The sequence below is a fragment of the Schistocerca piceifrons genome, chromosome 2 (genome assembly GCF_021461385.2).
Source record: "Schistocerca piceifrons isolate TAMUIC-IGC-003096 chromosome 2, iqSchPice1.1, whole genome shotgun sequence".
Lineage (NCBI taxonomy): Eukaryota > Metazoa > Arthropoda > Insecta > Orthoptera > Acrididae > Schistocerca > Schistocerca piceifrons.
The window spans coordinates 969,627,622-969,651,261 of record NC_060139.1 but is presented as its reverse complement, the minus strand read 5'-3'; the positions used below and the strand labels follow the sequence as shown (position 1 = coordinate 969,651,261).

General features: G+C 43.8%; 1 protein-coding gene across 1 annotated transcript in view; it reads left to right on the top strand.

The window, feature by feature from the left end:
• Positions 1-12,300: 12,300 nt before the first annotated feature.
• The window catches only part of LOC124776033 (IQ and ubiquitin-like domain-containing protein), a 67,314-nt gene continuing 55,974 nt past the window's right edge, over positions 12,301-23,640 (top strand). Inside the window, exon 1 of the mRNA XM_047250873.1 lies at positions 12,301-14,000. Within this exon, the coding sequence (XP_047106829.1) occupies positions 12,301-14,000 (1,700 nt within the window). The remainder of the gene's footprint in view (positions 14,001-23,640) is intronic.

Below are 23,640 nucleotides of genomic sequence, written 5' to 3'. Positions count from 1 at the left end.
TTCCGACTTTGATAAAGGTCGGATTGTAGCCTATCGCGATTGCGGTTTATCGTATCGCGACATTGCTACTCGCGTTGGTCGAGATCCACTGACTGTTAGCAGAATATGGAATCGGTGGGTTCAGGAGGGTAATACGGAACGCCGAGCTGGATCGCAATGGCCTCGTATCACTAGCAGTCGCGATGACAGGCATTTTATCCGCATGGCTGTAACGGATCGTGCATCCACGTCTCGATCCCTGAGTCAACAGATGGGGACGTTTACAAGACAACAACCATCTGCATGAACAGTTCGACGATGTTTGCAGCAGCATGGACTATCAGCTCGGAGACCATGTCTGCGGTTACCCTTGACGCTGCATCACAGACAGGAGCGCCTGCGATGGTGTGCTCAACGACGAACCTGGGTGCACGAATGGTAAAACGTCATTGTTTCGGATGAATCCAGGTTCTGTTTACAGTATCATGATGGTCGCATCCGTGTTTGGCGCATTCCGGCGAACGCACATTGGAAGCGTGTATTCGTCATCGCCATACTGGCGTATCACCCGGCGTGATGGTATGGGGTGCCATTGGTTATACATCTCAGTCCCCTCTTGTTCGCATTGACGGCACTTTGAACAGTGGACGTTACATCTCAGATGTGTTACGACCCGTGGCTCTACCCTTCATTCGATCCCTGCGAAATCCTACATTTCAGCAGGATAATGCACGACCGCGTGTTACAGGTCCTGTACGGGCCTTTCTGAATACAAAAAATGTTCGACTGCTGCCCTGTCCAGCACATTCTCCAGATCTCTCACCAATTGAAAACGTCTGGTGGCCGAGCAACTGGCTCGTCACAACATGCCAGTCACTACTCTTGATGAACTGTAGTATCGTGTTGAATCTGCATGGACAGCTGTACCTGTACACGCCATCCAAGCTCTGTTTGACTCAATGCCCAGGCGTATCAACGCCCTTCTTGTCTAAACAGTTTATCGTCCATGTTTCACTTCCATACATGGCTACACTCCACACAAATACTTTCAGCAAATATTTCCAGACACTTAAACCTATACTCGAAGTTAACAAATTTCTCTTCTTCAGAAACGCTTACCTTGTCATCGCCATCCTACATTTTATATCCTCTCTACTTCGACCATCATCGGTTATTTTGCTGCCCAAGTAGCAAAACTCATCTGCTGCTTTAAGTGTCTCATTTCCGAATCTAATTCCCTCAGCATCACCTGATTTAATTCGACTATATTCTATTACCCTCCTTTCGCTTTTGCTGATGTTCATTTTACATACTCCTTTCAAGACACTGTCCATTCCGTTCAACTGCTCTTCCAAGTCCTTTCCTGTCTCTGACAGAATTACAATGTCATCGGCGAACCTCAAAGTTTTAATTTCTTCTCCATGGATTTAATTCCTACTCCAGATTCTTCTTTTGTTTCCTTTACTGCTTGTTCAATGTACAGTCTGAATAACATCGGGGATAGGCTACAATCCTGTCTCACTCCATTCTCAACCATTGCTTTCGTTTCGTGCCCCTCGACTCTTATAACTGCCATCTGGTTTCTGCACAAATTGTAAATAGCGTTTCGCTCCCTGTATTTTACCCCTGCCACCTTCAGAATTTGAAAGAGAGTATTCCAGTCAACATTGTGAAAAGCTTTCTCTAAGTCTACAAATGCTATAGACGTAAGTTTGCCTTTCCTTAACCTAGCTTGTAAGATAAGTCGTTGGGTCAGTATTGTCTCGCGTCATCCTACAAAATGGTTCAAATGGCTCTGAGCACTATGGGACTTATCATCTTAGGTCATCAGTCCCCTAGAACTACTTAAACCTAACTAACCTAAGGACATCACACACATCCATGCCCGAGCCAGGATTCGAACCTGCGACCGTAGCAGTCCCGCGGTTCCGGACTGCAGTGCATAGAACCGAACGACTACCGCGGCCGGCGTCATCCTACATTCCTACGGAATCCAATCTAATCTTCCCCGAGGTCGGCTTCTACCAGTTTCTCCATTCGTTTGTAAAGAATTTGTGTTAGTATATTGCAAGCGTGACTTATTAAACTGATTGTTCGGTAATTTTCACGCCTGTCAGCACCTGCTTTCTTTGCAATCTTAATCCATAAAACTTTCATATCATGGGCTAGTGGCAATCGTATCTTTTTGACTGAATTGTGTAGTTTGCAATGAATGTGAAACTAAAATCAGAACGTAAAGAACTCATACTAAATGTACCACACACAATTATGTCCTATCCCAACAGTTCATGATCCGCGTTATCATCATTTTCATTAAGTACATTCTCTGGCTTGAGATTCAGATAAAACTGTCCGTTCACTTTAGGCATGAAATCTAGTAGTTTTCTTATGTCTACCTGTTTCAAGTTAGATCAACTACTTTTGTTAAGTCTTTATGTTTCAAGGTTGATATTTTCCTTCCGTCTACTGATTTGGACACCAGATTTTGCAAGACATTTACAAACTGGGGGAAATAACAATTTTTGGCCTACCTCAACATGACATGAAGAAATGATGGCCTCCCATGACTCCTATGAAGAATATGTTACTTTAAATAACAGTTCGTGGCAACCTATTGAAAATTCATCAGTGTAAAATTTCTGAAATGTAAATTGTTACCACAAACGTCACGTTTTGGGTTGATAATAAGGTTCGTAACACTCTTAAAGATTCTGAAGTCCTCAGCGTCAATTTTACGGACTGGAATGCTGTATCGTTCTGAAGTTCTAAGCGTCAGTTTTACGAACTGGATTACTGAAACCAAGGAATATGAGGTTATGTGTGGGAGCACTCCCTCAAGAGCTTCCATCTTTTATGAAGAAATTGACAGTGTTGCTAGTGAGCGTTCCTACAGCAATGAAAATTTATGCTTTGGCCAATTATGGGAGTTAATATGAGAGAAATCGGTGGGACAGTATTTCGCGTATGTTCATATATACAGCGTTGGGTTACAGTACTGATATCGCTGGCTCACCATAAGATCAAAAAATGTCAGGAGCATGCATATGTGCTATAGTCTCAAAATTGACGACGGTATAGTTTAGGCCCTTATGGTTCCCAGCGCCTCAATTGTCTAATTAGACCAACAGATCACAATCAGTACCGCACATTAAATATTTTAATGACTCGTTTCTCCATTAAAAATCTTTGTACACAATTACGCCGATTTACTGCACCAGGTCGGTTTCTTATGGCTGGTGAAATCGAAAAATACCGAAGTGCCGCAGCGTTAAGACATTGGACTCGTTTTAGGGAGAACGGTGGTTCCAATCCTCGTCCGATCGTCTGGATCTAGGTTTCCTGTTATTTCCTTAAATCAGTTACGGCGAATGCTAGGATAGTTCCTCTGACGGAGCACGACCTATCCTTCCCTAGTCTACCCCTTGTGGTCCGTCTCTAGCCCCGAAACTTCTGCTCCGTCTCCAATCGCGTCGTCGACGGGACATTAAACCCAGAACTACCTGCATTTTAGATCGAAACATGTTCCCTATGACGTCCTTACTTTCTTGTTCAGCGTACCGCAAGCAGTCACTGTACTGATTAAATGGTTGGTTTTCACTTAATACATATAAATGTTTTCGGTATGAACACTACATTTTGTTGCTTTAAAAATATGACGTACGATTTTAACGCTGACATGTCTCATGTCCAATTCGTTTTAATTTTTATCAGGAAACGCACAAACTCCGTAACGGAAGTTTAGTAGATCTTTTCTTTTGTTTACCATACGCCGTCAGATGAGTTTCAAATGTATCACCAATGTGTGGCTGGCCGGGGTGGCCGAGCGGTTCTAGTCGCTACAGTCTGGAACCGCGCGACCTCTACGGTCGCAGGTTCAAATCCTGCCTCGGGCATGGATGTGTGTGATGTCCTTAGGTTAGCTAGGTTTAAGTAGTTCGAAGTTCTAGGGGACCGATGACCTTAGAAGCCAAGTCCCATAGTGCTCAGAGCCATTTGAACCATTTTTGAACCAATGTGTGAAACAGGTGGTCACGTTGGTGGTCCTGTTGCATAGTCGCATTTCCATGGTCGTTAAATTTGATAATTATGCGGGCCATTTCAGAAGTCCCGGACACTGCGCTTACGCGTGCGTTACGTAGGCGTGATCAAGTTGAAATTCATATCAGTTGTGAGCGAGACTTAAGGCGCGACGGTGGTATATGTGTTTTCTCGTTTTCGTGGCTGTGTCGTGCGTAAATCAGTTTTAAAATGGAACCTGAAACCGTGTCAGGTCGGATCACACGTAGTGACCAGTATTCTTACAGCAAGATCGAATCCCTTCGTGGAAAGGACCCAACAGAAATTGACACCGCTTTGTGAAAGGTGTGTGGGAATAGTTTAGCAAATGATAGCACAGAAAAAATCACGATGGTCTGCTTGTCTCTTTGTAGGTCGGGTAAGCACTGAGGACAACGCAAGAAGAGGAAGATCATCAACTTCAACAGACTGAAACTGATGACAATCTGTGCGTATGACATGAATGGAGTCATAGCTAGAAACAGGTGTATACTGCAAGGTGTTTCTATGAGAAGTCTTGCATCTGAAAATTCGTCAAAGAAGCCCTGATATGCTTGCAGTAGGTGTCCCCATCTTGCACGGTAATGCAAGATCGCTTATTGTCGTACCAGTGAGAGAAACACTTGACAAATATGGATGGGAAATACTGTACTTCAGTATCCACAACACAGTCTTGATATGAGCCCAACAGACTTCGGTTTGTTTCCAGAACTGAAGGAACAACTCCGTGGAAAACGTTTTGGTTCAATTGATGAAGGTGCCCTATCGGGAATACAGAAGTTGCCAAAATGTTGGAAAACTGTCACGAGCAAGAATGGGGATGATATCGAAGGCCTGCAGAGGTATTTGTAAAATAAATTATTTTCTTCAGTTTCACATTACAGTGTGCAGAATTTTTGAAATTCGAACGAAACTCGGGCTTCGTTTTGTTTCTTGATTAGCCAGTCACACCACAACACTAGCATACCACATTCAAGTGACAACTAGCATTACACAACAAATAATTATACTGAATACGTCGGGTGTCTGGTTAAGTGTCAGCCTCTGCAGTTGACTGGTCAGAACGGCTGACTGCCATGCGGAGGACCTGGGTTCGATTTCCGTTGCTGCCAGGTATTTTTCCTTGAGGAGACGACTGGAAGGTCGCACGTAGCCTCTTGATGCCGGTTGAGGAGCTAATTGACCCCTAACGCCCAATTGAATCTCAATGTAGACAAGTGTAATGTGCTGCGAATACATAGAAAGAAAGATCCTTTATCATTTAGCTGCAGTATAGCAGGTCAGCAACTGGAAGCAGTTAATTCTCTAAATTATCTGGGAGCAGGCATTAGGAATGATTTAAAATGGAATGATCATATAAAGTTGATCGTCGATAAAGCAGATGCCAGACTGAGATTCATTGGAAGAATGCTAAGGAAATGCAAACCGAAAACAAAGGAAGTATGTTACAGTACACTTGTTCGCCCACTGCTTGAATACTGCTCACCAGTGTGGGATCCGTACCATATAGGGTTGATAGAAGAGATAGAGAAGATCCAACGAAGAGCAGCGCGCTTCGTTACAGGATCATTTAGTAATCACGAAAGCATTACGGAGATGATAGATAAACTCCAGTGGAAGACTCTGCAGGAGAGACGCTCAGTAGCTCGGTACGGGCTTTTGTTAAAGTTTCGAGAACATACCTTCACCGAAGAGTCAAGCAGTATATTGCTTCCTCCTACGTATATCTCGCGAAGAGACCATGAGGATAAAATCAGAGAGATTAGAGCCCACACAGAGGCACACCGACAATCTTTCTTTCCACGAACAATACGAGACTGGAATAGAAGGGAGAATCGATAAAGGTACTCAAAGTACCCTCCGCCACACACCGTCAGGTGGCTATCGGAGAATGGATGTACATGTAGATGTAGATCCAATGACGGAATTGGCAGTACATGACACGCGGTCGGCAATGGAATTGTGATTCTCGACGTATATAAAATACAATTTTTAGCGGCAAAACTATCCAAGAATTTGGGAAAGTGACTGTACTGACTGATGCAGTTAGTCAGTGTACTTAGAGCTGTATTGACGAGAAAACCACACTGCATTTCTTTGACGTACAGTCACCGTTCAAAATGAGCGCAGCAATTGAAATTCCTACCTTACGTAAAATATGATTTTTAGTAGCAAAAACTCTCAAAGAACTCATCACAGAGTTTTCGCTGTGTTTTTACCGAATACGATGAGTGATGAGTTGGGCGTCAGTGGCGTCGTTTGTTTTAGATTCGAGGGACGAATGTTCACCTTGGTTCTCAGCCATACTCTGCCCGGCAAGCAAGTGAGTTGTTGTCTCTCTTCGAACGGACTGTTTTGAATATGCGTTCTACACCCCAGACCTAATCCGACGTGATTTACGCCTCTTTATACATGTGAGAAAGTGGCTAGTCTCCATAACCTTTTACTCCGACGAAGAAATTCAGCAAGTATTCTAAGGCGGCTGAATTTGATACAAGGGGTATTTTTCAATAAGTTCAAAATGTTCAAATGTGTGTGAAATCTTATAGGACTTAACTGCTAAGGTCATCAGTCCCTAAGCTTACACGCTTCTTAACCTAAATTATCCTAAGGACAAACACACACGCCCATGCCCGAGGGAGGACTCGAACCTCCGCCGGGACCGTTTTCAATAAGTTACGATGTATTAGAAATAGTTGAATCTGACTGGGTGGAGAAGTAATACAAAGGTGTAGTTTTAAGATTTTTTTTATATGGGCAGGGACTTCAAAACGTGAATTATGCGTTTTTATGACAGGCGAAATACCCTCAGACTTCAAGAAGAATATAATAATTCCAATCTCAAAGAAAGCAGGTGTTGACAGATGTGAAAACTACCGAACTATCAGCTTAATAAGCCACGGCTGCAAAACACTAACACGCATTCTTTACAGACAAATGGAAAAACTGGTAGAAGCCGACCTCGCGGAAGATCAGTTTGGATTCCGTAGAAATGTTGGAACACGTGGGCAATACTGACCCTACGACTTATCTTAGAAAATAGATTAAGGAAAGGCAAACCTACGTTTCTAGCATTTGTAGACTTAGAGAAAGCTTTTGACAATGTTGACTGAAATACTCTCTTTCAAATTCTGAAGGTGGCAGCGGTAAAATACAGGGAGCGAAAGGCTATTTACAATTTGTACAGAAACCAGATGGCAGTTATAAGAGTCGAGGGTCATGAAAGGGAAGCAGTGGTTGGGAAGGGAGTGAGACAGGGTTGTAGCCTATCCCCGATATCATTCAATCTGTATATTGAGCAAGCAGTAAAGGAAACAAAAGAAAAATTCGGAGTAGGTATTAAAATCCATGGAGAAGAAATAAAAACTTTGAGGTTCGCCAATGACATTGTAATTCTGTCAGAGACATCACAGGACCTGGAAGAGCAGCTGAACGGAATGGACAGTGTCTTGAAAGGAGGATATAAGATGAACATCAACAAAAGCAAAACAAGGATAATGGAATGTAGTCGAATTAAATCGGGTGATGCTGAGGGAATTTGATTAGGAAATGAGACGCTTAAAGTAGTAAATGAGTTTTGTTATTTGGGGAGCAAAATAACTGAGAATGGTCGCAGTAGAGGAGATATAAAATGTAGACTGGCAATGGCAAGGAAAGCGTTTCTGAAGAAGAGAAATTTGTTAACATCGAGTATAGATTTAAGTGTCAGGAAGTCATTTTTGAAAGTATTTGTATGGAGTGTAGCCATGTATGGAAGTGAAACGTGGACGATAAATAGTTTAGACAAAAAGAGAATAGAAGCTTTCGAAATGTGGTGCTACAGAAGGATGCTGAAGATTAGATGGGTAGATCACATAACTAATGAGGAGGTTGTTGTTGTTGTTGTTGTGGTCTTCAGTCCTGAGACTGGTTTGATGCAGCTCTCCATGCTACTCTATCCTGTGCAAGCCTCTTCATCTCCCAGTACCTACTGCAACCTACATCCTTCTGAATCTACTTTGTATATTCATCTCTTGGTCTCCCTCTACGATTTTTACCCTTCACGCTGCCCTCCAATACTAAATTGGTGATCCCTTGATGCCTCAGAACATGTCCTACCAACCGATCCCTTCTTCTGGTCAAGTTGTGCCACAAACTTCTCTTCTCCCCAATCCTATTCAATACTTCCTCATTAGTTATGTGATCTACCCATCTAATCTTCAGCATTCTTCTGTAGCACCGCATTTCGAAAGCTTCTATTCTCTTCTTGTCCAAACTATTTATCGTCCATGTTTCACTTCCATACATGGCTACACTCCATACGAATACTTTCAGAAATGACTTCCTGACACTTAAATCAATACTGGATGTTAACAAATTTCTCTTCTTCAGAAACGCTTTCCTTGCCATTGCCAGCCTACATTTTATATCCTCTCTACTTCGACCATCATCAGTCATTTTGCTCCCCAAATAGCAAAACTCCTTTACTACTTTAAGTGCCTCATTTCCTAATCTAATTCCCTCAGCATCACCCGACTTAATTAGACTACATTCCATTATCCTTGTTTTGCTTTTGTTGATGTTCATCTTATATCCTCCTTTCAAGACACTGTCCATTCCATTCAACTGGTCTTCCAAGTCCTTTGCTGTCTCTGACAGAATTACAATGTCATCGGCGAACCTCAAAGTTTTTATTTCTTCTGCATGAATTTTAATACCTACCCCGAATTTTTCTTTTGTTTCCTTTACTGCTTGCTCAATATACAGATTGAACAACATCGGGGAGAGGCTACAACCCTGTCTTACTCCCTTCCCAACCACTGCTTCCCTTTCATGTCCCTCGACTCTTATAACTGCCATCTGGTTTCTGTACAAATTGTAAATAGCCTTTCGCTCCCTGTATTTTACCCCTGCCACCTTCAGAATTTGAAAGACAGTATTCCAGTCAACATTGTCAAAAGCTTTCTCTAAGTCTACAAATGCTAGAAACGTAGGTTTGCCTTTCCTTAATCTTTCTTCTAAGATAAGTCGTAAGGTCAGTATTGCCTCACGTGTTCCAGTGTTTCTACGGAATCCAAACTGATCTTCCCCGAGGTTGGCTTCTACTAGTTTTTCCATTCGTCTGTAAAGAATTCGTGTTAGTATTTTGCAGCTGTGACTTATTAAGCTGATAGTTCGGTAATTTTCACATCTGTCAACACCTGCTTTCTTTGGGATTGGAATTATTATATTCTTCTTGAAGTCTGAGGGTATTTCGCAAAAGTGCAACACTACTCCGCTAATATCTGAAGTGGTGCTGCGGGAAACTGACGCCATTCGAATCCTGCAGAGCTGTCCGTAAATCCGTAAGACACAAGGGATGGAGATCTCTTCCCAGAAATGATCAATTATGTTCATGTTTGGCGAGTTTGGTGACCAACGGAAGTGCTTAAACTCAGAACAGTGTTCCTGAAGCAATTCTGGAAGTGTGGGGTGTCGCATTGTTCTGCTGGAATTGCCAAAGTCCATCGGAACGCAAAATGAACATGAATGAATGCTGGTGATGAGACAGGACGCTTATGTATGCTTCGCCTGTCGGAGTCGTATCTAGACGTATTAGGGGTCCCATATCACTCCAACTGCGTACGTCCCACACCATTACAGAGCCTCCACCAGGGACTGAAATGCTGACCCGTTCACGTCCATCCAGTCGATACAATTTGAAGCGAGACTCGTCCGACCAGGAAACATGTTTCCATTCATCAACAGTCCATTGTCGATGTTGACGGGCCCAAGCGAGGCGTAAGGCTTTGTGTCGTGCAGTAATCAAGGGTACACGAGTAGACTTTCAGCTCCGAAAGCCCGTATCGATGATGTTTCGTTGAACGGTTCGCGCGCTGACACTTGTTGATGGCCCAGTACTGAAATCTGCAGCAATTTGCGGAAGGGTTGTACTTCCGTCACGTTGAATGATTCTCTTCAGTCGTCGTTGGGCCCGTTCTTGCAGGATCTTTTTCTGGCTGCAGCGATGTAGGAGATTTGATGTTTTACCGGGATCCTGATATTCACGGTATGCTCGTGAAATGGTCGTATGGAAAAATCTCAACTTCATCGCTACGTCGAAGATACTGTGTCCCATCGCTCGTGCGCCGACTATAGCACCACGTTCATACTCACTTACACTTGACAACCTGCCATTGTAGCAGCAGAAACCGATGTAACAACTGCGACAGACGCTTGTTGTCCTCGTATATAAGCGTTGCCGTCCTCAGCACCGTATTCTACCTGTTTACATATCTCTGTATTTTAATATGCATGCCTATACCAGTTTCTTTGGCGCTTCAGTGTATGTCCTAGCGTAGATTGCTTCCTGGGTAGTCTGCTATATCACTTATGAAAGTTCGTATTTATGCTTGCAATGTGTATTTATAATTGTAATGTCAGTTCCGATTGATGTACTCCACCGAAAGCTATTTTCATTCATTCACTACCAACAATTCTGTTGTGTCATTTGCTACTCTTTTGATCTTCTCATACTTGCCGCAACTTGTTCTGGTCGTGATGTCTTCATAGTACATTTTTCTAGGATGTCCTCTTGAATTCTGCCTAATAACGTGCCTTCATACACGTTTATGAAAAAGTTGTTGTGGCTAAACATACGTTCCGTAAATTTAAACTTCCTTGTCTCTATAAATTTACCTGTATCGCTCTTATTGGCCTTCTGACCTCCTTTATATCACGTAGTTTTCCCAGTTTTGTAGATTTTGTTTTTATACAGAATTATGGGGCATTTTCCACCATATTCACACCTCTGTTACCTCCTGCCAGGTCTTACATTGTTTCTCCAGTGTCCCGATTTCACACCCATATAAATGTTTACCCCGTAGAAAGGAATCTGTGAAGGATTTCCGTATTTACACATTGATTTGCGTGCTTGTGAGAATGCTTTTTTGAGCCGTGAATGTATGTTTGGTGGTGCTATTATTCTCTTTGTTTGTCTGAAATCTCTGTTATCTTTTGTAATCATACTGCCGATGTGTCAGCAGGCTTTACTTGATTAGTTTTAGTGCTGTGAATTTTAATCTAAATATTAGTCTATTTACCATGATTCCTAATCGCCATTACTATAATTTTCTGTTTTTGTGTATCAGGTAGCATGTACAGCATTATGTTCATTTCTATTTTGAATCTGCAACCATCACTATGTCAGCAAGTTCAATGTCGTGTATATTTCTACTTTTTGATTTAATTTTTGTTGTGTTTCCTTTCCTGTTTTGTACGGTCTTCAGTCTATATGTTATACAGCTATGAAGGCACAGGAATTTCCAGCTTTACTGCTTTTCTGATTTTTTCCTCATTTTTTAATCACATTCATACAGGTTTCAGTGGTCCGTTTATTATGTAAGCTGTAAATTATTCTTTTGAACCGTCCCAGTTTTCTCCATAGTGAGAAAACACTAGTCTAGTTGAAATAAGCGAAAGTCTCTTCCTCATTATAGAAACAGAAACGGGACTACTTGGTCATTTTTGACCTTCCTTCCAGCGTCTGATGCGAGTCTGTAATTGCTTCTCTTGTTCTTGCAGCTATTCTAAACCCAGACTGTTCTGCAATAATGCACTGATGGGCTTTTCTTTTTATTGAACTTTTGTTCCGTATGTTAAGAGGTATCTTGAGAGACAAGAGAAAGGAGGTATCTTAAGAGACACGAGAAAGGACATGCAGTGCCCTGTAATTGGTTTTGTCAACTGCCTTTGCTATATTTTTAAATTGCTGTTTATCATATCGTCTGGTAAGACAATATTTTCATAGCATTAATTAATTTTGTTGAACACTTTTTCCTGTAATTTCGTGAATTCTGTAGAGATGTCAAGAATACCGGTTGTCTTTTCATCTTTAAGTACGTCATACACATGTCGAATTTTGATATTTGTTCACTACAGAGAGCTTCGATGTTCTGTTTATGTCGTGTAGTCATTTAATCGTTAGGCTTCAGTAACATTCTGTCTTGATCTCCGATAATTACAGACCGCCCTACGTTACAACTGGAATGCTCTAAATTTCCTTTAGGCTTCATCTTGTAACTCCATTTGGTGATATTTGCTTATCTCATTGGCAATCTCTTACCCCAGTTTGCTTTTTCTTGACTGCGTTTAACTGTAATTTTATTCCGATATTTTACACTTTTCAACATTTTCCATCCTGCTGCCTTTATTCCCTCTGCTGTTTTGCTTTATACCTTAATACTTTTGTTATTATTGATAGTGTCTTTTTATTCAGAAACAGCAAATTAATAAGAGTCAGCGGAGATGGACGTGATAATAGAAGAAGATGCTTTGCGGGAAGATGCAAGCAGCTTGGATGAAGAGGGGGAGTGTCTATGTACCCCAAATGAAAGCACCACGTCGACTGATAGGAGCGAAGCCACGCTCGAGGAAATCCGGCGACTTTTTGAGGAACATCGCTACGTTGGAGAAGAGTCTGCCTTCTACCAGCCAACTGACCTCGATCGCGTCACAGTTAAATTCATGATGGAAACTGGGGCTTGCTTCGTCGAGGAATTCTGGCCTATAACTACTATCTCTAAAGTAAAGGAAGTTTTATCAGAGGCGTTTGAAATTCCAACTTGCGTGATTGTTCTGACACTGAATGGAGAGATGCTGTCGGATGAGTCCTCGCTACAGTCACTGGGACTCAGTACTTCCCAAATTGCTATAATGGAAATTACTTCAGCGGATCCCTTTTACCCAGTACTACTGAGCAACGTTCCAGAGAAAATGAGAAACAAGCGCATCATTAGAGTTAGAGTCCAGGTGGAATACGGGGAATTCAAAGAGGTGAGAGTAATAATTGTCTGGAAGCTTGCAAAGAAACCGTTCCTCGGTGGTTTTCGGCATAAGGAAACCGCTGTCGAATACCACCACGCTTTCTCTCAGACACAACCTTTTCCGCAAAAGCCGTACAAGCAGAAGAACGACCGCGACACTCAGACAGCTTGGTGGCGAGACGAGCAGCAGATGACAGTGTGTGACAGGGCGACGCAGAACTACCGCAGGGATTACTACATCCCTTGGAAGGGCGACGTCATCAAGACGGCGAAGGAGTATGTGACGGCGGAGGAGCAGGAAAGGCGCCGAGACCTGGAGCGCAAGGTGCGCGTCATCCAGCGGTACGTGCGCGCGTGGCTTATCAGGAGGATGATCAGACGGGCCAGCGAGGAACAGCGCCGGCGCGTCGCCAGGGAGGCCGAGCAGGAGAGACTGCGGATCGAGGCCAGGGAGACAAGGATCAAGGCGGACATCGTTAAGAGCACCTTCCCGCGCAGGCGCGCCGACTTCGAGATGCTGTACTCCGCGGTGGAGCAGTGGCGGTCCGCGGAGGTCGACCGCATCCAACGGTCGCAAAAGGCCCAGGCCACCAAGTGCGCCGAGTACGCGCAGGTGCTCGAGAAGGAGGTGAAGAACCTATTCGAGATCGAGAAACAGAGGCTGTCCGTCAAGCAGGAGAGGCTGCGCAGAAAGGAGCTGGAAGTGATCGACAGGTGCGCCGAGCCCATCACCTGGACCGGCTACAAGGGGATGAAGGTGTCGATGGACACGTTGCGCAACCAGAGGGCGAGGGAACTGAGGGAGCTGTACTCGGCGCTGTGCCGCGAGGAGGCGCCGCTGGAGAGCCGCGTCGACCTGCTGATGGCCGTCAAGGACGCGCTGGTGGTGCACCGCGAGCCGCCGCTGGTGGACGACATCATCGAGCTGGTAGACCGCGAGTGCGACTTGCTGGTGCGCGGCCTGAACACCGACCAGCTGGAGGCGCTGAGGGCGCGCCTGCGCAGCCTCTTCCTGCAGCTCATGAAGACGCCAGAGTTCAACCCGGAGGTGGCTAAGTACTCGCTCGAGTACAGCTACAAGGGGCTGGAGTTCTCGCTCTCCCTGTGCGTGCGCTGCCAGAACTTGCTGCCGCGGGAGAAGTTTCTGCCTGGGAACCGCGACGAGCAGCTGCAGTTCTGCAGGTTGGTGGCACATTTTATCGTCAATTGTGTTCATTTACACTACTGGCCATTAAAATTGCTACACAAAGAAGAAATGCAGATGATAAACGGGTATTCATTGGACAAATATATTATACTAGAACTGACATGTGATTACATTTTCACGCAATTTGGGTGCATAGATCCTGAGAAATCAGTACCCAGAACAACCACCTCTGGCCGTAATAACGGCCTTGAAAAGCCTGGGCGTTGAGTCAAACAGAGCTTGGATGGCGTGTACACAGGTACAGCTGCCCATGCAGCTTCAACACGATGCCACAGTTCATCAAGAGTAGTCACTGGCGTATTGTGACGAGCCAGTTGCTCGGCCACCATTGGCCAGACGTTTTCAATTGGTGAGAGATCTGGAGAATGTGATGGCCAGGGCAGCAGTCGAACATTTTCTGCATCCAGAAAGGCCCGTACAGAACCTGCAACATGCGGTCCTGCATTATCCTGCTGAAAAGCAGGGTTTCGCAGCGATCGAATGAAGGGTAGAGCCACTGGTCGTAACACATCTGAAATGTAACATCCACTCTTCAAAGTGCCGTCATGCGAACAAGAAGTGACCGAGACGTTTAACCAATGGCACTCCATACCATCACGCCGGATGATACGCCAGTATGGCGACGACGAATACACGCTTCCAATGTGCGTTCACCGCGATGTCGCCAAACACGGATGCGACCATCATGATGCTGCAAACAGAACCTGCATTCATCCGAAAAATGACGTTTTGCCATTCGTGCACCCAGGTTCGTCGTTGAGTACACCATCGCAGGCGCTCCTGTCTGTGATGCAGCGTCAAGGGTAACCGCAGCCATGGTCTCCGAGCTGATAGTCCATGCTGCTGTAAACGTCGTCGAACTGTTCGTGCAGATGGTTGTTGTCTTGCAAACGTCCCCATCTGTTGACTCAGGTATCGAGACGTGGCTGCACCATCCGTTACAGCCACGCGGATAAGATGCCTGTCATCTCGACTAATAGTGATACGAGGCCGTTGGAAACCAGCACGGCGTTCCGTATTACCCTCCTGAACCCATCGATTCCATATTCTGCTAACAGTCATTGGATCTCGACCAACGCGAGTAGCAATGTCGCGATACGATAAACCGCAATCGCGATAGGCTACAATCCGACCTTTATCAAAATTCGGAAACGTGATGGTACACATTTCTCCTCCTTGCACGAGGCATCGCAGCAACGTTTCACCAGGCAACGCCTGTCAACTGCTGTTTGTGTATGAGAAATCGGTTGTAAACTTTCATCACGTCACCACGTTGCAGGTGTCGCCACCGTCGCCAACCTTGTGTGAATGCTCTGAAAAGCTAATCATTTGCATATCACAGCATCTTCTTGCTGTCGGTTAAATTTCGCTTCTGTAGCACGTCATCTTCGTGTTGTAGCAATTTTAATGGCCAGTAGTGTATGTAGAGGCAAATGAATCCGAACGAAGTTTTCACTCTGCAACGGAGTGTGCACTGATATGAACTTCCTGGCAGATTAAAACTATTTGTTGGACCAAGATTCGAACTTAGGACCTTTGCCTTTCGCTGGCAAGTGCTCTACAAACTGAGATACTCCAGCTCAACCTAGGTGGGAGACGAGGTACTGTCGGAAGTGAAGCAGTACCTCTTCTCCCACTTTCCAAACTTCATAGAAGCTCTCCTACGAACGTTGCAAGACAGGAAACACCTATCAGGCTGTGGATAAGCCATGTCTCCACAATATCCTTTCTTCCAGGAGCGTTAGTTTTGCAAGGTTCGAGATTCGAACTCCGGACCTTTGGCTTTCGATGGCAAGTGCTCTACCACATGAGCTGCTCCAGCGCGACCCGCGACGAGTCCTCAATGCTTTACTTCCGCAAATACTTCGTCTCCCACATTCCAAATTTCATAGAAGCTCTCCTGAGACCCTTTCAATACTGTAAACATCCAGTAAGCTGTGGCTAAGCCATGTCTCCACAATATCCTTTCTTCCAGGTGCACTAATCTTGCAATGTTCGCAGGAGAGCTTCTGTGAAGTTTGGAATGTAGGAGTCAAAGCACTGTTAAACGTAAAGCTGGGAGGATGGTTCGTGAGTAGTGTTTGCGTAACTCCGTCGGTAGAGCAATTTCCCGCGAAAGGCAAAGCTATAGAGTTCGAGTCACGGTTTGACACACAGTCTTAGTCTGTCATGAAGTTTCTCTTAGACTGTTTGCAGATGATGATGTCATCCGAATATGAAAACTAATTGCAGAATGTTTTAGACACGATGCCTGTATGGTGCGAAAAGCGGCAATTGACCTCAAACAATGAACGGTGTGAGATCCCCCACATGAATACCAGAAAGAAAGTTCTTTAAATTTCAGTTACACGATAAATTACACAAATTTATAGGATGTCAATTCATCCTAGAAATTGCAATTACTAAAACTTCTGTGAAGTGTGAGAAGTAGGAGGCAAGGTACTGGCGGAAGTAAAGCTGTGATGGTGGCTCGTGAGTAATGCTTGGGAAACTCAGTCGGTAGAGCAATTTCCATCACAAAGAGAACATTTTGAGGAAGCCGATCCAAAGACTGCATTTAATCTGAAGAACACTTAGAAGCCGAAAAAAATCTACTAAACAAACTGCTTGCGATAAGCCTGTCCGTCCCACTCATAAGTAGTGCTGCGCGGTGTGGGACCCTTGCCAGATAGGAATAACGGCGCACATCGAAAAAGTCCAAAGAAGGGCAACTCGTTTTGTATTGGCGCGAAATAGGGGAAAGAGTGTCACAGTTATAATACGAGAATTGGTGTAAAACTCATTAAAACAAAGACCTATTTCACTGCGACGGTATCATTATACGAAATACATCACTGGCCATTAAAAGTGCTACACCACGAAGATGACGTGCTACAGACGCGAAATTTAACCGATAGGAAGAAGATGCTGTGATATGCAAATGATTAGCTTTTCAGAGCATTCACAGAAAGTTGTCAACGGTGGCGACACCTACAACGTGCTGACACGAGGAAAGTTTCCAACAGACTTCTCATACACAAACAGCAGTTGACAGGCGTTGCCTGGTGAAACGTTGTTGTGATGCCTCGTGTAAGGAGGAGAAATGTGTACCATCATGTTTCCGACTTTGATAACGGTAGGATTGTAGCCTATCGCGATTGCGGTTTACCGTATCGCGACATTGCTGCTCGCGTTGGTCGAGATCCACTGACTGTTAGCAGAATATGGAATCGGTGGGTTCAGGAGGGTAATACGGAACGCCGAGCTGGATACCAACGGCCTCGTATCACTAGCAGCCGAGATGACAGGCATCTTATCCGCATGGCTGTAACGGATCGTGCATCCACGTCTTGATCCCTGAGTCGACAGATGGGGACGTTAGCAAGACAGCAACCATCTGCACGAACAGTTCGACGACATTTGCAGCAGCATGGACTATCAGCTCGGAGACGATGGCTGCGGTTACCCTTGACGCTGCATCACAGACAGGAGCGCCTGCGATGGTGTACTCAACGACAAACCTGGGTGCACGAATGGCAAAACGTCATTTTTTTCGGATGAATCCAGGTTCTGTTTACAGCATCATGATGGTCGCATCCGTGTTTGGCGACATCGCGGTGAACGCACATTGGAAGCGTGTATTCGTCATCGCCATACTGGCGCATCACCCGACGTGATGGTATGGGGTGCCATTGGTTACACGTCTCGGTCACCTCTTGTACGCTCTGACAGCACTTTGAACAGTAGACATTTCAGATATGTTACGACCCGTGGCTCTACCCTTCATTCGATCCCTGCGAAACCCTACATTTCAGCAGGATAATGCACGACCGCATGTTGCAGGTCCCGTACGGCCCTTACTAGATACAGAAAATGTTCGACTGCTGCCCTGGCCTGTACATTCTCCATATCTCTCACCAACTGAAAACGTCTGGTCAATGGTGGCCGAGCAACTGGCTCGTCACAATAGGCCAGTCACTACTCTTGATGAACTGCGGTATCGTGTTGAAGCTGCATTGGCAGCCATACCTGTACATGCCATCCAAGCTCTGTTTGACTCAATGCCTAAGCGTATGAAGGCCATTATTACGGTCAGAAGTGGTTGTTTTGGGTACTGATTTCTCAGGATCTATGCACCCAAATTGCGTGAAAATGTAATCACATGTCAGTTCTAGTATAATATATTTGTCCAATGAATACCCGTTTATGATCTGCATTTCTTATTGGTGTAGCAATTTTAATGGCCAGTAGTGTATCAATCGCCAACTGCCTCCATCTTTTTTTGACTCCCTCCTACATCGGAGGAACTATCCTAATATAATAACAGCTCGCACGGAAATATTTAGGTGTCCTTTTTTTCCCACGTGTAATTTGAGAATGGAGCGATGAATAAATACCCTGAAAGCGTTTTCGTGATCCCTTTGCTGAATACTTAAGTGTTAATTATAGAGTAGTCATGTAGGTTTAGATCTAGATGTACAAGTGTTGGACAGTATTATGGAATCACCGCGAGAAATGCATACCTGAACGTAAATGTAGATGCTAGCGAAGCTTGCAGGTTGTGCTGTTGTATTTGAGCACTAACAGCACCTATGCAATATCCTCGATACGTTGCAAATGTCAGTCGTGGTCAGAGCACTGTTCTATGTAGCTGTCATTGCACAGTGCCTGAGAGAAGTGAATTCGAACGTGGTCAAATTGTAGGTGCTCGTGTAGTGGGTGCTTCCGTAACCAAGGGATCCGAAGTGTGCGGTGTTTAAGAGGCACCATAACGAATACATACATACATAAAAAGCGGAAAAACAACGTCCGCTAAGTCACAATGCGGACGAAACTATCTGTTGAGTATCGCGACAGACGGTCATTGAAAAGGATTGGGATGAGAAATAACACTACTGGCCATTAAAATTGCTACACCAAGAAGAAATGCAGATGATAAACGGGTATTCATTGGACAAATATATTATATTAGAACTGACATGTGATTACATTTTCACGCAATTTGGGTGCATAGATCCTGAGAAATCAGTACCCAGAACAACCACCTCTGGCCGAAATAACGGTCTTGATTCGCCTGGGCATTGAGTCAAACAGAGCTTGGATGGCGGGTACACGATACCACAGTTCATCAAGAGTAGTGACTGGCCTATTGTGACGAGCCAGTTGCTCGGCCACCATTGACCAGACGTTTCCAATTGGTGAGAGATCTGGAGAATGTACAGGCCAGGGCAGCAGTCGAACATTTTCTGTATCTAGTAAGGGCCGTACAGGACCTGCAACATGCGGTCGTGCATTATCCTGCTGAAATATAGGGTTTCGCAGGGATCGAATGAAGGGTAGAGCCACGGGTCGTAACATATCTGAAATGTCTACTGTTCAAAGTGCTGTCAGAGCGAACAAGTGGTGACCGAGACGTGTAACCAATGGCACCCCATACCATCACGTTGGGTGATGCGCCAGTATGGCGATGACGAATACACGCTTCCAATGTGCGTTCACCGCGATGTCGCCAAACACGGATGCGACCATCATGATGCTGTAAACAGAACCTGGATTCATCCGAAAAAAATGACGTTTTGCCATTCGTGCACCCAGGTTCGTCGTTGAGTACACCATCGCAGGCGCTCCTGTCTGTGATGCAGCGTCAAGGGTAACCGCAGCCATGGTCTCCGAGCTGTAGTCCATGCTACTGCAAATGTCGTCGAACTGTTCGTACAAATGCTTGTTGTGAAACGTCCCCATCTGTTGACTTAGGGATCGAGACGTGGATGCACGAGCCGTTACAGCCTTGCGGATAGGATGCCTGTTATCTCGACTGCTAGTGATATGAGGCCGTTGGGATCCAGCACGGTGTTCCGTATTACCCTCCTGAACCCACCGATTCCATATTCTGCTAACAGTGATTGGATCTCGACCAACGCGAGCAGCAATGTCGCGATACGATAAACCGCAATCGCGATAGGCTACAATCCGACCTTTATCAAAATCGGAAACGTGATGGTAATCATTTCTCCTCCTTGCACGAGGCATCACAACAACGTTTCACCAGGCAACGCCGGTCAACTGCTGTTTATGTATGAGAAATCGGTTGTAAACTTTCCTCATGTCAGCACGTTGCAGGTGTCGCCACCGGCGCCAAACCTGTTTGATTGCTCTGAAAAGCTAATCATTTGCGTATCACAGCATCTTCTTCCTGTCGGTTAAATTTCGCGTCTGTAGAACGTCATCGTCGTGGTGTAGCAGTTTTAATGGCCAGTAGTGTAAGAGTACGACAGCTGTGGAAGGCGTTGCAGAATTGACTGTCGCACTAGAGAACCCTGTCAGTAGCAAAACAACAATAATGTGATTCCTTAACTAGGGAACTGTAGGGAGAGCTGGAATTCCGAAACCACTGATCAGTGACGCAAATGACCGTAACAGATCACCTTAAATTGTTAGTGTGTCGTTAAACTGAAACTCGTGTGTCATATTTATGTTCTTAGTTCTAAATACACGTAATACTTGGACATGTTTACGTAAACTTTATCAACCACAGCAGCTCAGATAAATGTGAAACAGTTAGTTATGCGACACTCATTGCTCGTCTTATGCAGGACATTTACACATGTCGACAGCCGCAACCTAACTATTAATACTAGCACGCTAGCTTATAACCATTGTTAACGGAGTGCGTAAGTTAGCTACAAATAAGCCATTATTTTGTTGTTCGAATAATACAGAAAACTATAGTTTATTAACTTACTTCCGTTGCCACCCTTGACGTCTCCAAGGGAGACAAGAGGGGTCATTCGTCTCTTCTTGTAATATTGGTTACAGATTTTAATTTCTTACGAACTTCTCAGCGATTGCCTACGATCCCACAAAGGTGCAGATTTAGCGTTGCCGAGCGCTATGTGAATTATTGTGGCCCTGATAATTTATTTTGATTGCACCGTTTTGAGAAGTTTTAATTTTGCCTTTTTCCTGATAATTTTTGTTGCTTCCTAACAGGATTTTCTCAGTCGTTCAAATTTTTTTCCTGTTTCAGATTGTCTTCTTCAGTGACAAACTAACATGACTAGTAATGGTACGTGGATAAAAAACTAGTTGAATACTCCGGATTTACTCACAAACAGGTCGTTGAATAAAAAAATGGTGGCATTCATGCTAATAATATAGAAACATGTACTAATGAAATATGCAAACAATTTCAGTATCAAAGCTATCTACCTAGAAAACATTAAGTGGATACCTATCAATCAGTTGAGGCACAATAAAGTTTGTGTAATTGCGGTGAAATTTAGTTCTTGCGGCTCTATACGTTCTCAGACTGGAGGATGGGAGATTACAGTATTAGCAGCCCATTGACGAAGAGGGGCAGCTCAAACTCAGAATGGATAATAGGGAAGGAAAAAGTTCCTCTCTTCTTCAAGGCAACCAACAGGGTACTAGCCTTACGTAATTTAGAGAGAAAATGTGATTTTTGGTCTACAGCATTTATACTCTGTCTTGCTGCTTAGTCAGCAAAACTAGGGATCATATAAACGCGCAGCCTCTTTTTTTAGAAACTTATTTTTACATTTTTTCGTTTTTCCTTAATTTGAATTTATAAATTAATTAATTCAATTTAAATCTTGAATTGCTGAGTAGAATAAGAGCTGAAATAACAGTGGAATTATCTGTACGATAAACATGATAAAAGATTCTTGGAAATAATAATGCTTGTATACATGATCACTTAACAGTATTGCTATACGGCATACGAGGAGATGAATTTGGAGAGTTTCCTGAACAATTAAAATTCAGAGTGAATTAATACTGCTTGGATGTTTTCATTTTAAACTATATATTTACAAAGATCTGTGCCGAATAAAATTCGTTATTATGTACTTTACGTAGTTGTTTCCCAGAAGGAAATCTAAAATATTATATATTATTAATAACTGGCTCCAAAAAATCAAGTTACAGTTTTTGAGTGATTTGTTTTGCCTCTAAGTCCACTGCTTCGTATAGAGGATGATTACGGGGTGTATCGCCAGTCATTCAGACAATGAAAAGGCGTTTTTGCTCAGTGTTTTGATGTCGGTAACCTTTGACTTCCAGGGACTCGTTGCAAAATAATTCATTCGGTTTGTTCTCCCAGTTACTTTGGTGATTGTCGGATAGAGAAAATACAAGTACATAACTACTGGTGCGAGAATACGGAATGTGTGACATGCTTATAGAGAAAGCGTGTCTAGGGACCCATGGTGCTCTTTGACACTCCTTTGCTCTCCGCCTCAAGGTTTCAGCTCTCACAAATGTAGGATAGTATGGGGTTTAAAAGATATGCGTAAGACATTTTTATAAACGTCTTTGACCCATCGCAGCTCTTATAAAGACACCATAGTTACAAAATGTTTCACAATTTTTGTGCAGACGGAGCTGCTGACAAACGAAACATTTTCTGCTGCCGATTTCAGTCTACAGTATCATCGTCAGACAATGGAGGATATACATAAGACAGATTTGACTCTCTTTGAGTTATATAAAACTTATTTTCTTCATACTATGAAACACGATAATGATGTTTTCTGCACATTGTTTAGGAATAAATTTACAAATTACACTCGATGTGTGAAGTACGTTGTTTGAAAGACGTCTACCTTCGGTGGATGGTATGTAGTTATTGTTGACGGGGCATTCACAAAACAGTTGTTTCGCTTATGATTATGTTGTGATGTACAACGTGCCGATTATTGGATTGGCACTAATCCCGTTTAACACGTGTTCTGTAGGTTCTGGTATTCGAACATACCTTTCACGGCGAGAATGCACTGTCTCACTGTATTAAGGCCGCGATTCTCGTAATCGTATATGTACAAGTACAGAAGTGCTGTGATGAGGTTGGTATCATAGCAACAAAAGCAGTCCGTTGCGTCGTTATGCCTTTCTTACAATACATCCTGAGGCACTATACACTAGGTCTGTACATGGCCGTCTGCAGAGTTTTTTCCAGGGAGGAAGACTGTAAAAATTTCCTTTTTTTATATTTAAGTTGGTCAGTTACGTGACATGTCATACCACAAGAACTAAAATTCAAGGTGATACAAAAAAACTCATTATATCCCTAGAAATAATGGTTATTCGCTCATTATATGAATAAAAACCCTTTATTCTAGATTCCGGGGGCAGGGGGGGGGGGGGTTGCGGCGGTGGGTGAGTGCCTCCTCTTGCCAGTCACCTCGCCCACGCACCACCAGCAGACAACTATGTGTATCACTCTGGTACGAACTGGAACACTGATTCATTCTGTGTTACTGCTTACTAGTAACTAACCGTGATGTTATAACTAACCGTGATGTGAGAAAAACCAGAGACAGAACAGAGCAGAATATGAGGCAAGAATCTTGCAACTGAGTTATCAGCAACGAGTACCACGGGTCAGTAAAAAAGTTTTTACTGACGAATGCTAACGACATTCCTCATTGCACGCATTTGCTCTGGTGTGCAGATAGAAATTTTCACTCAGTGCAGTACAGTCGCAGAGGTAGCTCAAACAATAACCATGAGACCTTCTGCCGACCGAATTTACACACATTCCTAATTGATGGAGTCATGAAAGATGAAGTCGTGGGCAGCATTTTTAGTTTTACTGTAGGAAAGCGAATGACCCGT